A 14,907-nucleotide genomic window follows, 5' to 3' on the forward strand; every position below is an offset into this window, starting at 1 on the left:
TAGAGAGCATGAGATGGTGATCTGCAACACAAGATTCCAACAAAAGGACTGTATGAAGTGGATGTGGCGATCGAATGACAGGAAGTCTAAGAACATGACGGATATGATTTTGATAAGAAGAAGATGGATAACATCAGTACAGCAGTGCTGAACTTTCCAAGGAGCAAATTTAGACTCAGACCACAGTTTAGTGATTGTGAACATCAAGATAAAACTCAAAAGAAAACGTAAGACAGTTTAAGAAAAGAAGAGACGTGGCAAGGCTATGCGAGGAAGAAACAGACAATGCATGCACAGCAACGCTCGAAGAGAAGATGAAGAATATCACCACAGAGAAAGACCTAGATAAAAGAGTCGCGGGGATAGCCATCACTATAGAAGAAGCAATTGAGCAGACTGTTTCAGAAGAAAAAAAGATCAATAAGAAGTGGATTATCCAGGAGATCCAATATCGTCAAGTATCTTCATCACACATCTGGAGAGAGTGATGGACAAGATCAAGGAAGAGGTAGAAGGGATATCTGTGCATGGATAAACAATTAACAACTTGAGATTCGTGGATGATGTAGATATCATTGAGGAAGATGAGGAGAAGCTAGCGAAAACAGTGCTGGTGGTTAAATGAAGAAGGGAAGTGGTATGGACTGATTATGAACATCGATAAAACAAAAACAGTGGCATTTGGAGATACGGAAATAGGAAGAAAGATCAGTGTTGATGGTATTGAACAAGAAAAATGTAGAGAAGTTCACCTATCTGGGGAGCAACATAACGTATGATCTAGAATGTAGGAAGGAAATAGTGGCTAGAACAGCGAAAGCAAGAGGGAGTTTGAAGGCGATGGATAAGATCTGGAAAAGCAAAGCAATTAGCTTAGGAATGAAGCTGGGCATCTTGAAACCTTGTGTATTAAGCAGCATGTTGTACGGATGTGAGACATGAGTGATAATGAAAGATTCAAAAAGAATATTGTCATTCGAAAGGAGTTGTTATAGAAAGATTCTGAGAATAGGATAGATGAAGAAGGTCACTAATGAGGAATTAAAAAGATAAAGCTGAAAGAAAACCTGCTACAGAAGGTTATGAAGTGGAAGCTACAACTATTTGGGCATATTTGCAGAATGAATGACAAATGAAAAATCAAGACCCTGTTATTCGGCATAATGGACAGTTCGAATAGGAGAGGCAGACCCCACAGAGAACGGATGGATGATATAGTAGATTGGTGCGGAGCTAGTCTACAGAAATTAAGCCACTCCGCATTGGACAGGGAAAGATGGAAGGTAATAGTGAGAGAGGCATCAGACACCAATGGGTGCTGAGCCCACACTTATTGATGAGGAGGAGGAGTGCAAAAGTCTCTGTGAACCCTTCAATTTTGCTTAAGCCAGTTAGTAATCAACTTAAGCAAAATGAAGCGTTTTAAACTAGTGTATACACACAGCATTTTGTACATGTTTAAAAATGTTTTGTGCTGAATCAGTGCAGCTTCTGCATACATATACGGACTTATATTAATGAAGGTGCAACCGAGTTCATCAACCTATGTGGCTGACTGTCTTTAAGCTAATTGGAAAATCAAAAGAAAATTAGACAATTAGAAGAACCTCAAATGATATCAAACCGACAATATTACTATAACAGAGACAGACCTGGTATTATAACAATAAAATTTATGAAATGTAATAAATCATTAAATATTAAATTAACATTAAATTAATTTTAATTAAAAATTAAAAATAAATTTAATAATTAAAAATTAAATTAATATTAAATAACATGCCCTACCACTCTCTGTGAACAAAATATATTATAATAACCTAAATGCTAGTGAAGATAATGTTCAATTACAAAAATCAATTTACCAAATATATGTACACAAAATTTTTTAAGGAATACAAAATGAGATTTGGTACTGCAACAAATTAAAATTGCATCAATGAGAATGACTACCAAGACGGAAGTTTAAGTTTACATATTTATTGCACATAAATACTAATAAATTACCTTTGAGAAGTCCAGAATTATCAATGGGACCAGGGTACACATTCTGATCTCCCATCTGGTATTTGTCCCAGCTGTCAAACCCAACATATTTTTTCCACTGTTTGAACCAGCGACTATCCACTAGATACCTTGAAAGTGGAAAACAAATAATTATTGGAAAAAATCTGAAGAATGGTTTTAATACTTTAATGTAATTAGTATACAATAATGTAGGATAGTTGCATGAGAGTGACTGACTTAAAGAGCATCAATCTGAAATTTTAAAAAATAAGTGTGTCTGTTTCTGCATAGAAATATACTTAAGGATGTTTAAAGTCATGCTGACAAGCACTCCTCAGGCCCCTATCTCTTTTAATTTTATTAATATTAATCATTACAACAGTGTGTTCAGATTTTCAGACATAGGTATTATTTATAAGTTGTTAGCATTTCTTTATAGTATTGCAAAATACCCTCCTAGCCAAACAAAACAGTTAGTATAACAGCCTTACAAACATTTATCAGAAGAGATACAAAATTACTGGCCACTCTTCTCATCACATATCTTTTGTAGACTATCTATGAGCTACTTAAGCTAGGCAAGAAGGCTTTGTAAAGCTGCCAACATAGCACAACAGAAGTCAAAGAACGCCAAGTTTTTAACAAATATCCATATTTTCCTCATTTAACACAAAAATTAAACAGCTCATTTAATGACTAAGACTGGATACTCAGGTAAGTTCTATAACCAGATCTATGCTTGAATAAGTTTGCTGCTAGATCTATAATGACACAAAAGTGCCTGTGCTAGTATATGGTGTTTTCTTGGTTTGTTATTGCTGTTTTTTTCCCTCATAGTGTAAGTTATACTAGCAAAAGTGCTTTTATGCTGATGTAACTGTATCTTATGTTTATATATCTATGAGAACTACTGTCAGACAGTTGTTATTGTTTCGACTCATGATAATCATATAAGGCCATGAATTTCTACAATTAAACAACAGGACGTCACTCAGCATAAAAATGATACACGAAAAACAAAAAAAATCCTAGCCCTCTTAATTACACTGCTATACCAATACTCATCAAGATATCAGTACAAGTTGAACCTCTCTCATCTGACACTGGTCAGATGCTGCGGATGCCAGATGAGAGAATTTGCCAGACAATGGGAGATCAATATGCTCTAGCATTATCATCAACACTTCCACTGCTTACTGGGCTCTTAGAAAACGTTTAAGGGTAAATTGCAGCTAAATAAGAGAACACAGAGTCAGGACAGGTGGCTGGAAACAAACTTTATGGGACCAAGGGAAACTTAGCCATAAGCATGGTAAGTGGTTGTCCAGTTAACTAAAATCATGCCAGATTATGAAGTCTGCCAGACGACAGTGCTGAATTAGAGACATTCAACCTGTATATATGAAAGATACCAGGAAGACATATAGCCTGTTAATTATCCCCAAAATAGTGGGCAATAAAGGCATCTGAGTGTCAGTAAACTTACAAAGTAAATACAATAAACATTTTAAAAATCAGTTAATTGCATTGAGTCAGTAAACTATGTTAACACCCTCTTTTTAAAAGACGAGGTTCCTTAAAAGATATTAATTCTAATATTAAATCCACCTCTACTTTCCAGACTATCCTCAGAGAATGGAGGTCTGGAATCTGTCCTGAAAAGCATTTTGTACAAGTTAGGCATTTTAAAGACAGGCCTATCTTTAGATACAAGGCTCAAATCAAAGACTTCTGAATAAAACTGCAAAGAGCAAAACTGTCACTCTGAATTGTACTTCACACAGAGCTCGGTTTTATTCCTAATGCAATAAAGGCATAATTCCCTCTGACTCGAGCAGAATGAGGATCAGATTTAATAATTTTAAAAACATGTTATAGTTTTAAAAGACCCTAGGCTGTGTCTACACTATTAGATAAATTCAAATTTCATTCAGTTAGCTCGATATTACCATGTGCCTGTTTTCAGTGTAAATACCATTAGCTTGATTTAGGCAGCACTAATCTCATATTACAAAATCAGTCATCTGATGGGTATAGCATTTAGCTCGAATTCAGAAGTTCGATTAAAGACCAGTGTGGAAGTGCTATGTCTTAAAAGTGAATTTATTAGCCTCCTGAGGAGTTCTGTACGTAACCCACAATGCCCCTTTCACTGCTCCACTCTGGCCACTGCTTTCCAATAACAGGAAGACTGTGAATTTCCACGTGGGAGTAGTGAGCCTTTAACTGTGGGATCACGTTTGTACAAGATTCTGAGAAATGTCTCTATTTCTTTGCTATTAGTTCTGTGAGTGCATCTGCCCATTCATATAGTCCTGTAGGGAGTTTGCAGCTCTGTCTCCACACTTGTTATTTTTTTTTGAGCTGCCTAGTACCAACCACTGCCCCGCTGCACCACGTGTCAGTAAGGGTGTAGTAGGGGGTCATGCTTGTACAAGATGCCGAAACTTCTCAGCAGTTTACATTTCCCCTTCTGTTCCCACAGGCGCCACACAGTCTGGGTCTTTCCCATGCTCAGCCACATCACGTGGGTAGCTCCCAACCCAATAAAAAGATGTGCCTGCCGTTCAGTACTGATTGTGCTGCCAGGTGCGTGTTTAGGGCTCCAAAGGTGGAAAGATATTCGGGTGCTTGCTGCCGCCACGGGGAAGTCTCCCCCAGCAGCTAAGATACTGGGTGTTTTGCTGTTGCCATGGCGAAGGACCACTTTAACTGGCCCTTCACTGAACCCCCTCCCACGCCCATAGTGAGGCTTACTGCTGCAGGGGAAAAAAGTCTCCCCACAGTGGCTAAGATACATGGGAGCTTGCTGCCTCTGGGGGAAGTGTCCCCTGGCAGCTAAGGGGGCTGATGCTGGGGGGAAGTCTCATGAGCTGCAAGGAGCGGGGAGGGAGGGGAGGCTGATTTCCCATGAAGGGACCATGTCAACTGGCCCTCAACCCTTGCCCCCATCCCCAAAAACATGAGCCCCCTCTTCAGTCAGTCAATGAGATTTGGGGCTTCCACCATTACTTTATTATAGCTACAGTGACATTCACTTTCTGTGCTGTTCTGCTTTGTTCCAATGATGCCAGTTGAGAACTCAGTCACCGCAAAGAAGCCTTACAGTGAGTGCACTGGAAAGCCAAAGACTCTCCCCAACAGAAATATAATGAGGTGGGGAACCAAAATGTTTTTTTCCTACACTTTCATATCCTCTTTCTTCTCACTTTAAAATACAGCCTGGGACCCTGCATTATTTTCAAGGATCACATGCATGCAATGGTGGGAGGTCAGACAAGCGGATGGCCAGTTTAGAATACAGTCGCTGCACCCGTGTTGCTATGTAATGTAGGGGGAAACAAAAAGTTATTTTTTCCTAGACTTTTCTATCCTCTTTCTTCAAGCTTTGAGGGTCCCTGCATTATTTCCAGGGATTGGCATATTTTCAGGGATCGGAGGGGAATGAGGAAAGTGCAATGTGGGAAAATGATGGCAAGACCAGAGAGCATACCCAGAATGCCATAGGGATGAGGGAACTGTGTGATAGCTTCCCAAAATGCACTACTGTAACAGTCGATGTTAACCAATTTGAGTGTGGCAGCAATGATTCCACTTTGTGAGGAGCATGTGGGAAGTGAGGATGGTCAAATTCAAACTTACAAATTCCAGAATTAGAAAAATCTATATTAATAAATTCAAATGTATCTTGTAGTGTAGACACAGCCCTAGAAACTTATATCCTTTCTCCAAGGAGGAATTCGTGCAACTGGCCAAAGAGAAAACATCAGGTGAAAAAATTTTAATCCCTGCACAACTGGTTTATTCCATAGTGCAGCCTGCTTTATTCTTCTAATCGTTTTAAAAATTTACAGTAACATACAAGACAAAAAAAACCTGTGTACATCAGTATGAGTGCAAATGCATGTATGTTCACACACATGCACATATCAGTTCTAAAAATGTGTGTATATATATTATGTACTCTGACAAACATTTAATTGGAATCTATTCATTTTAGATACTATTCAATTTTGATTCTAATAATGCTGAACAATAAGTATGTCAGCCAGACTTTAAGTTACATTGAGCTAATTAGCAGGATTTGAACTTCAAAAAAACCTCTTCCTTCATTTTAGTCACTTATGCAAAAGTATTTTCCCACTAAACTAGAAGAACTAAAGAGAATTCCTCACTTCTCTAGGCTGTTTCAGTAATTGAACCGATCTCTTCACACTCATATATACAGTCAACTGGTTTAAAGGATCAAATCTTCAATTTCAGTCCTTCAAAAACCTCAGATTTAAGGCTCAATCACAGTAAAGGTCTAAACCAAAAGCTTTGACTATTAAAAATTACTTATAAAAAGTGGCAATACACATAACTTTATTGCCAGGCTCAATTTGTAATTTTGTATGTTCACTTCTCTAGAGTAGTTTATCAAGTACTACCCAAAAATAATGAGTTTGACAGATTTTTAAAAGTTCATGTGAGAACCGCTATACCAGGCTAGCTTTATACTTCGAAGAAACCCCACCACACCAGTTACTGGCAAACATTTAGTAACGTGCCATAATAAACAACTGAAGAAAGTGAGGAAATAATTCTGGGTCCATAATATGCCAGATGAAATATGCACTGGCTATGCATTAAAGCACTCTGTTTTTTCACAACACATAGCTTTTAATTACATCTTTACTACAATTACAATTAAAGATATCAAAGTAATAGTACAATCACAAATAGAATGGTGAAGAACTACAAAAGTTAAGGGTGGTAAATTAATTATGAAAGCTTAAATTCTTCAGAAGTTGACTGCAAAGATATGCTCATTTTACTGCATCTGATTTGATCAGGATCACCACAACTAATTGCTTTTAAACATCTGTGCATACAAGTATATGGAGGAAGTGGCCTGAGTTCTGTTCCCCCTACTATTGTTACCTAGCAAAGTGCCCATGATGCACCACATTCACATATTACCCAGAGAAATAGCATGTCTATTCTTGTCTTATTTAGCCTGAATAACTGGTTCTAAAACACAAAAGACTAAAAAAAAAAACAACTAACATGAAACTGCACAAATGAGATTCCGTTGAACAGTAAATGTGTGATAACTAACAAAACCTGAATTCCACCTACCAAGAGTTCATTTTCTCAGTCTGAAGACCTTTATCTGCCTGTAGATCAATTTCTACCCCACAGATTTAAGCATCCCCTAACACCATCCAATAAAGCTTTATTATTCAGCAGGGCAAAAAGAGATTTGGACAACATAACTGAACCAGGAAAAATGCACTAAGGTGACAAATAGTGCCAGCAGGACTGGTGCTGCTCTCCCCTCCTCCAACCTGTCGTTGCCAAACCTGTATTCTTCCTTTCAGATTTCAACTGTTTCCCCTCTGATGCCCACAGAGCAGCCACAGCACTCATCTCCTGTCTTAACGTAACTTCTAGATTGGCGCCCCAGTACCCATTTATTTTCTCTTCAAGAAAGCAAAAAGCTTTCCCCATGCTACAATTTTGACCACATATGCCATTTCCCCCTGTATTCAGAGCCCCCCCCCCCCCAATAATTACCACTTTGCCATCAAATTACATTTAAGCTCTTTGTGAGCCCTTTAGGCTACATCTGTAGGAGTTAACTGCAGAAGAACTTTGTATGTGAGTTAAGGGGTGTTTTGACAACACACTCCCCCCATGTCTGATGAACCAAGAACATGCCTCAGGACATGGCTTCCCAAACTGGGGAGCGTGCCCTCTGGGGGGCAGCGTGAAGAAATCCGGGGGGGGGGGTGGTGAGGTGACTCAGCCCTCCCCCATTATTCCCCCATCCCACCCTTTACTTCTGGCTCTCAGTCCCTGCCATTTTACCTGGGTGACCCAGTGCAGCCACTATAAAAAGCAGGCAGCCAGTGAAGACCCACACGCAAAGGGGAGTGAGTGTGGGTGTGGGGGGAGGAGGAGGATGGTGTTAGATGGAGATGTGGGGTTGCCTGGCTCAGGTGAGGGGGATGGGGTAACAGCAGGAGACTGGTGGTGCCTGGTTTTGTGGAAGGGGAGGGGCTCAAGCAGTTGGCTTGTGGGGCTCAAGCGGCTGGCCACCTTGCAGGACTCAGGGCTTGGCTGGCTGGTCATGGCATTGAAGGCTCAAGGTGGCTTGGGCTGGCGGCTGGCCCCAGCAAAATGGGACTTGGGTGGCTCGGGCTGGCAGCTGGCCCAGGCACTGTGGGCGGCTCAGGCTGCTAGCCCGGGGCAGGGAGCTGGCCCCAGTGGCTGGTGTACGGACAGGTGGCTGGCCCCGGCAGTGCAGGACTCGGGCAGATGGTTCTAGCAGCATAGGTCTGAGGCGGGCAGGTGGCTGTTGCTGGCAGCTCTGGCAGCTGGCATGGGCTCAGGCAGCTGGCCAAGTGGGGCTGGACCAGGCACCCACAAGGGGCCAAGAAAAACTATTTGTGCTTGTTTTTAATTTTAAATAACATTTTAATATCATGTTTGTGCTTATTTTAAATTACAAATTGAATTTTTTGTTAAAAAGGAGGTTGACGATGGTAAAGAAATGGGGGAAGGGGCATGATGGTTTCTCAAAAATCAAAAGGGGGATGTGATGCCAAAAAGTTTGGGAACCACTGCCTTAGGAAAAACCAGCACTCCAGATAAGCAGGGGTGCTACTGTAGGAGAACGTATGCAGACAAGGATAAAGGGAAGGGAGCAAACATGTTGTGATCTAATGCAACCAGATGTAATAAACATAAGTAAGCAAAATAAGGAACAAAACAAGTACTGAGAGATCAATAACTAACAAATAAGGAAATACTTTAAATGGTAATGAGTGACTTAACAGAACTGCAGCACAAAAAGCATGGCAATTTGGACTCTACTGATGGGCCATGGCACCAGTGCCTTGGAGGACTAAAGAACTCCCACTCATCCGCAGCTGACCAGGATCCCCAGCTGCTGAAGGGACGTACAAGCTGCTTTCCTGTCATGCTTTTTAGTTATGGGGTTTTGGTAAATCTTGTCAGGGAACAAACTGCTTGTATTTGATGAACACCTGTGCAGCGCGTTGTGTACTCAGGGAGCCCAGTGTCGAGCCTAAATTGTTCGTTTGTAACAATATCTACACTACGAAATAAAGTCAAATTTTTTCAAGACTTTTTATCACTAGGTTTTATAAAGTTGAAATTGAGTGCCCACACCTGCTCACAGGTCAACTTAGTGTGTACCCACTAAATTGCCTAAGTTTGACTGTTGCAGCAGTGCATTGTGGGCTCCTATCCCACAACTGCTTCAGCCCTGTTGCCTTTTGGGGGTTGTTGTCAGTGCATTAATGGGGGAAAAAAATGCCCCACAAGTGATTGTGGGTGTGTGTCATCTTCCCAGAATGCATTGCCCTCATTCCCCTGACATTGAAAACAAACATCCATTTTTCAGAAGTCCCTTCCCCCATGAGACAAATTGTTTGAATCATCCACATTACAGAAAGAGGTCATTTTTACAAAAAAGTTTTTACAGAAGACTTTAAATTGACATTAAATACAAGTACACAGAGAGAGAGGCTAAATATGCTAGGTGAGAGAGAAAGAGTGAGACAGAGAGAAAGAAATTTTTGAGCCATCATCATAGGGAACTGAAGAATGGCCATTTTTCAGAAGTCACTTCCCCTGGTGAAAATACACCAAACAGGAATGGTTCAGTAGCTGAAGCCCATGATACTCAAGTGGAATAAAATGTAACTGGAAGGTGAGATTTACTATGCGTAAGAAAACAAGTCATGTCTACCAATTGTGGCTGGTGTAGATAACCAGGTTTGAAACAGAGATAGAGAAATGTGTGACTCATCCACATTATGGAAAGCAGCATTGGGCGAGAGAGAGAGAGACTGAAGGAGTCAGGTTTGAAGTGAAGAACTCTCTTTGGAAGTGGGTCTCTGTGACTAGTGAAAGACTTCACATTATTCACAAAGAAAGAAGATACAATGATATGAAAAGGAAAAGTATGGAATCCCAGAGGGCACTGGTGTCTAGTGGTTAGCCTGCTGGAAGAAGCCATTACATGGACATCTCCAACATGAGGCAAGGAGACCATCAGAAGTTGTAGCGTCAACACTCAATATGACTCCCCAAGACTAAATAGAAGAGAAGGAAAGACTCGGTGTTCTTACAGTTCAGATTCATTTCTGGGGGTTTACTGCTTTCCAACTGTAGACCAGTTCTCCAGTGAATAGCAGGGGGCTGGGGGTAAGGACCACACCTGTCACGCCCAATACTCTGTGTCCTAGCCCAGAGGCTCTACGAATAGCATGGACCATGGTGCCTCTTTAATGAAATGGCTTTCCATTTCTTGGACCCAGCCATCACCAGAGCTTAACCTTCACCTCAGGACTCTTCTAGGTTCAGGCCCAGCAGCCAGCCAGTTCATTCTTGCTTCCCCAGTCCCTGCCTGCAATGAGCTCTCCATGGTCCTGCAATCCTTCAGCCTGCTAGGAGCACAACCTTCATTCTACAAGCTCCACGCAGTAACTGACTGTAATCTGCATTGCAGCTCCTTTTATGCTAACCAGCAACTTTCTAATGGACTACAAGTCCCTTGCAGCTGGCTTACCCCTGCCCCCAAATTGTCTGCTTTCCACTGTATTCTCTCTACACAGCTTAGAGGGCTCCTCTGCGTCTTTCCTGGAACAGTGTGGCAGGATCCTAAGACCTCCAGCGAGGTGCTTTTGAGCCTAGTCTACCCCATCAATATGCTTCTCCCTCTCATTTTGCCCATCTGATCCTTCCTAAATAAATTATACCCATAGGTTATAATTCCAGCTCTAACCCAATATCGTCTTCTGACAATGGCCAATGTCAGGTGCCCAAGAGGAAGGAATAAAGCATGTAATCATCATATGGATCCATCCTCTGTCACCCATTCCCAGCCTTTGGCAAATAAATGTCAGTAATACCAACTAGATTGAATTCGCTCTTCTATGAGCATACATTCAATTTCTCCTGTTTGTTACACAGGCTTCTAGTGCTGATGTAGAGTAAATTATCTTCACATCCTTTGGTTCTTGGATAATTTTGTTCTCAACATTCAAATTTTGTGCTAAGCGCTCACACTTCCCTCTTGGTTTAACCAACCTAATGCCGAGGAGATTGATCTCTCCTTCTGCAGTGGAGATCATCCAAACTACAATAGCACCCTCTTCCCATAGAAGATTGGCCAATCTTCCATACATATTCCAGTTACTTTGCAAATTAATTCCATAATCTTTTGTCTGTCTTTCTTCTTAGGACAGGAATGATCTCAAAGAAGATGACTTGGACATTCTTCTTTGTCATGCTTCCACATTTCCTAAAGTCATCCACTATCTGCAAGGTACCAACACAAATGACACTGATTTGCAGGATATAAACCATCAACAAAGGATTCTTGCTTATCCACTTCCAGATGCCTATCCAATATTTAGATCAACATTTCATATCTTGGCTCTGAAAGGCAGCACACTGTTCTGCTATCCATTTATCCATTACAGAATGTTCTTCTAATTCTGTGTACTGACTCTCCCACAATGATTGTCTGTCTTCCTTTGATGGCTGAAGAACAATTTGTGGGTACGTCTAATTTTCTTAATAACTGGGCCAAGCTGTCCTGTATTTCTGTGTTTGGTATCTGTCCACTTCTTTGGACCTGCTCCATCTTCAGAGGCACAGCAGGGTCTCAACATTTGCAAGGGTTCCATGTTCAGAATCCTCACAAATGTTGAATTTCGCGAACATGGCAGCCTGTGCTGGGGCCCTGGGGAAGCGGCGGCTACCGGCGCTCCCTGCCCTGGGGAAGCGGCGGCTGCCAGCGCTCCCTGCCCTGGAGCCCTGGGAAGTGGCAGACGCTGTCGCTCCCTGCCCCAAAGCACCAGGAAGTGGCAGCTGCCAGCACTCCTGCCCAGAGACCTGGGGGAAGTGGCTGCTCACAAATAACTAAATTTGTGAACCTTAAGTTGAGAATGTTGAAACCCTACTGTATCTTCCATACTCCCTATTGGGGAAATGACATCAATATGAAACTTCTAGCTGTGTGTAAATCCTCCTGCTTCTCTTTTCTCTGGTGGCCATAATCTGACTATCCTCTTCCATCTTCACCCATACACAATGCTGCTGAGTCCTCTAACTTCTAGTGGTTATGAACTGTGACTTCCTCTCTCACTGACATCTTTGTGGCCAGGTCCATTCTTCCTGGTGTTTCCCAAAATTGGACACCTGTAGCTTTTATGACTGATAGTACTGTCTCAACTTGCCCCTCCAATTTGAAAATCTTTTCTTCCAGAACAGCCAATATCACTTGGACTTTATGAACAGGAAATCCCTTCCAACTTCAGGCCAGAAAGAGAACACAGCATGTGCACTGCTGACCACCTTATTCCCAGAATCACTGAATGTGTGAGGAAAGCCTCCCACACTCTCCCAGCTCTCTCCAAAACTCTCACTAGCTGCCTCTATTTGTGGCTGGCAAGTGACTTTTTATACCGCATCTTCTCTGATTAGCTTAGCTGCACTAATGACAACCAGACGGTGATTAGCCCCTCAAGCCATGTCTACTCTGCAATTACAGATTTGTGATTGGCCCATGTCAGTTGACTCTAGCTTCCAGAGATTGGGCTGTGGGGATATTTTACTGCTGCGTAGATTTCCAGACTCAGGCTGGAGTTTGCGCTCTAGGATCCTGAAAGATGAAAGGGTCCCAGAACTTGGGATGACACAAAATTCTGAAATGTTATATTCATATAAACACTTCAGTATGGTAAAAAGAAAACAATAAAAAATAAAAAGCACAATAATTGGGTTATTTAGAATACTAAAGCAAAGTTAAATGCTATGAAGGTAGAGCAAAAGTTAGTGGAATTGATCAGGTTGCATGGAGAAAACAGAACAGTTAAACCTGCAAAACTGAGAACGGTAACTAATGAAACGTGTATTCTCTGTCCACTTTTCTTGGATGTTATATCCTTGGGCCTGATCTGTTCAGACTTATGCTTTTTGGGCCCAGAAACTGACTAATCCTCTGTATGCCTAGAACATTTTGGGCACAACATGAGTTTAAAAAAGTCCAGGGCTCTCTTCTACAATATAATTTAGAGAGTAGGCAGGTACAGAAGTGTTTTAAGTTACTGGATTGTACACAATTCAAAGGGAATACAGCAGCTCAATTATCAGATCCACATATATCATTTTGGAGACATTTCTGTACATCTAATACTTTAGTCTGATGAGATTTCATTCAAGTTTTAGAACAACTCAGGGACATTTCTAAGCTTATTAAATCACTGGACATCCGGGAAACTCAGTTCAGAGCAATTTTTTTTTTGGTCTCACAAACAATAGAATTTTTTAAAAACGATTCCAGTATCAAAAACAAGAAAATATTAATCCACAACAAAATTCTAGTGTGCTCAAATACTGATGATTCAGTTATTTTTCCAGTCAGTTATACTGATCACAATACAACAGTCTACAATTCCATTTACAGACCTGTAGTGAAATTGGTCAATGTTCTGACAAATCCCTATGAGAGTCTGGCACATGCAGCTTTGCAAGCCCTCTTCTGCTCAGTGTGTATATGACAGGAGAATAACTGACAGAGGAGCACTGATAAGCATCCGGTGATTTGTGTGCACTTTGGCTCTGAAGGTCAGTACTTAAAAGTTAATGTTCTGGTTGCAATGTGAAGCAACACAATAATTTTCAAGACAAGCAACATTTGTTAAACGATATTCCTGGTGAGTAGCAAACTTAAGATCCTGAATGAGAAACCAGTGTCGTAAATAAAATTGTTAAATAAAAAGGGGTGTGTAATCTGAGAAAGAGGTCCCCAGTCAACACACTTTATTGAAGCAAAACTTACATTAATTTCCATTAACAAGAAATTCTAAATAGCAGCCCTTACATATTTCAGAAAAGACATTTAACTATGCTTTAGTCAGAAGTCATGGATTCCGCTACTTTTTCCCCAAGTATGGCCTAACTAAATAAATGTTAATTTTCTTGATTTAGCTATCACTCTAATGATAAACCTTATTTTCCAAACAATTACTCTTCACTAAAGGCATGTCAGCATAGGAAAGAAAAATCACGCAACTGGCCTACATCAGCTGCCTCAGGCTCCCAGGGCTCAGGATAGGGGGCTGCTTCATTATTTGCCTGAAAGCCCAGACTTGCCCAAAAAGGTGAAAAAAGGGAAGAGAAAAATGAATTAAAATTGAGATGCCTGCAGTTGAACCACTACTTTGAAATGCATGCAATATCAATACTGTAACATTATTTTTAAATAATTTTTAATTAAGAACAAACTATTCTGAAAATAAGTTGTACACCCTTAAAATAGAATCTGCACACATCAGTTGTGGATGTTGCAGGCATAAATTCTTAAATGAATACGATTCCCACAGGTTAATTAGAAAACACAGTACACACCAATTTCTTTTGGCTCCTCAAGTTCATAGCAAAACATCTCAAAATCTCTTAAATAATGGTGAAAGCAAAAACTCTGAATTAGGAAACTGCTTCTGTTATACAATAATGACATCTTGAATCTCTATCAAATCCTATTCTTAAATGATAAAGTAATTATTTTCTTTAGCAAAGTTAAGAATACAGGGAAGAGAGCACCCAAATGCCATGATTTTCCACCTCCTAATCAGGAAATATTTACTATGTTAAAGACAAATACATTATCTGTACTCACCTTAAGGAATCAAGCAACACAGACATTTTAAATATATATTAGAGCCCAGCTGCAGCTCTGCTTGCAAGCAGAAGTTGGGCTAGAAGAAACTCCTAGACAGAAATGTGTTGTAATACACATCCAAAGTGCACAGGCTGGGCCCTGAGCTGCCTGAGGGAGGAGTGTGCCTGGCACAGTATGAGGCAGATACAGGTGGT

The 14,907-nt window shown here is 40.7% G+C and overlaps 1 protein-coding gene across 5 annotated transcripts in view; it reads right to left on the reverse strand.

Annotated features, from left to right (window-relative positions):
• The window catches only part of USP15 (ubiquitin specific peptidase 15), a 137,860-nt gene that overhangs the window by 112,329 nt on the left and 10,624 nt on the right, over positions 1–14,907 (reverse strand). For all 5 annotated transcript variants that reach the window (XR_012648126.1, XR_012648139.1, XM_075013799.1 and 2 more), the window contains exon 2: positions 2,008–2,135. Coding sequence is in view for 3 of the 5 variants with exons in the window: in XM_075013799.1 (XP_074869900.1) it covers positions 2,008–2,135 (128 nt within the window). In the remaining 2 variants the exon portion in view is untranslated. The remainder of the gene's footprint in view (positions 1–2,007; positions 2,136–14,907) is intronic.

Source organism: Carettochelys insculpta, chromosome 1 (assembly GCF_033958435.1).
Source record: "Carettochelys insculpta isolate YL-2023 chromosome 1, ASM3395843v1, whole genome shotgun sequence".
NCBI classification, from domain to species: domain Eukaryota; kingdom Metazoa; phylum Chordata; order Testudines; family Carettochelyidae; genus Carettochelys; species Carettochelys insculpta.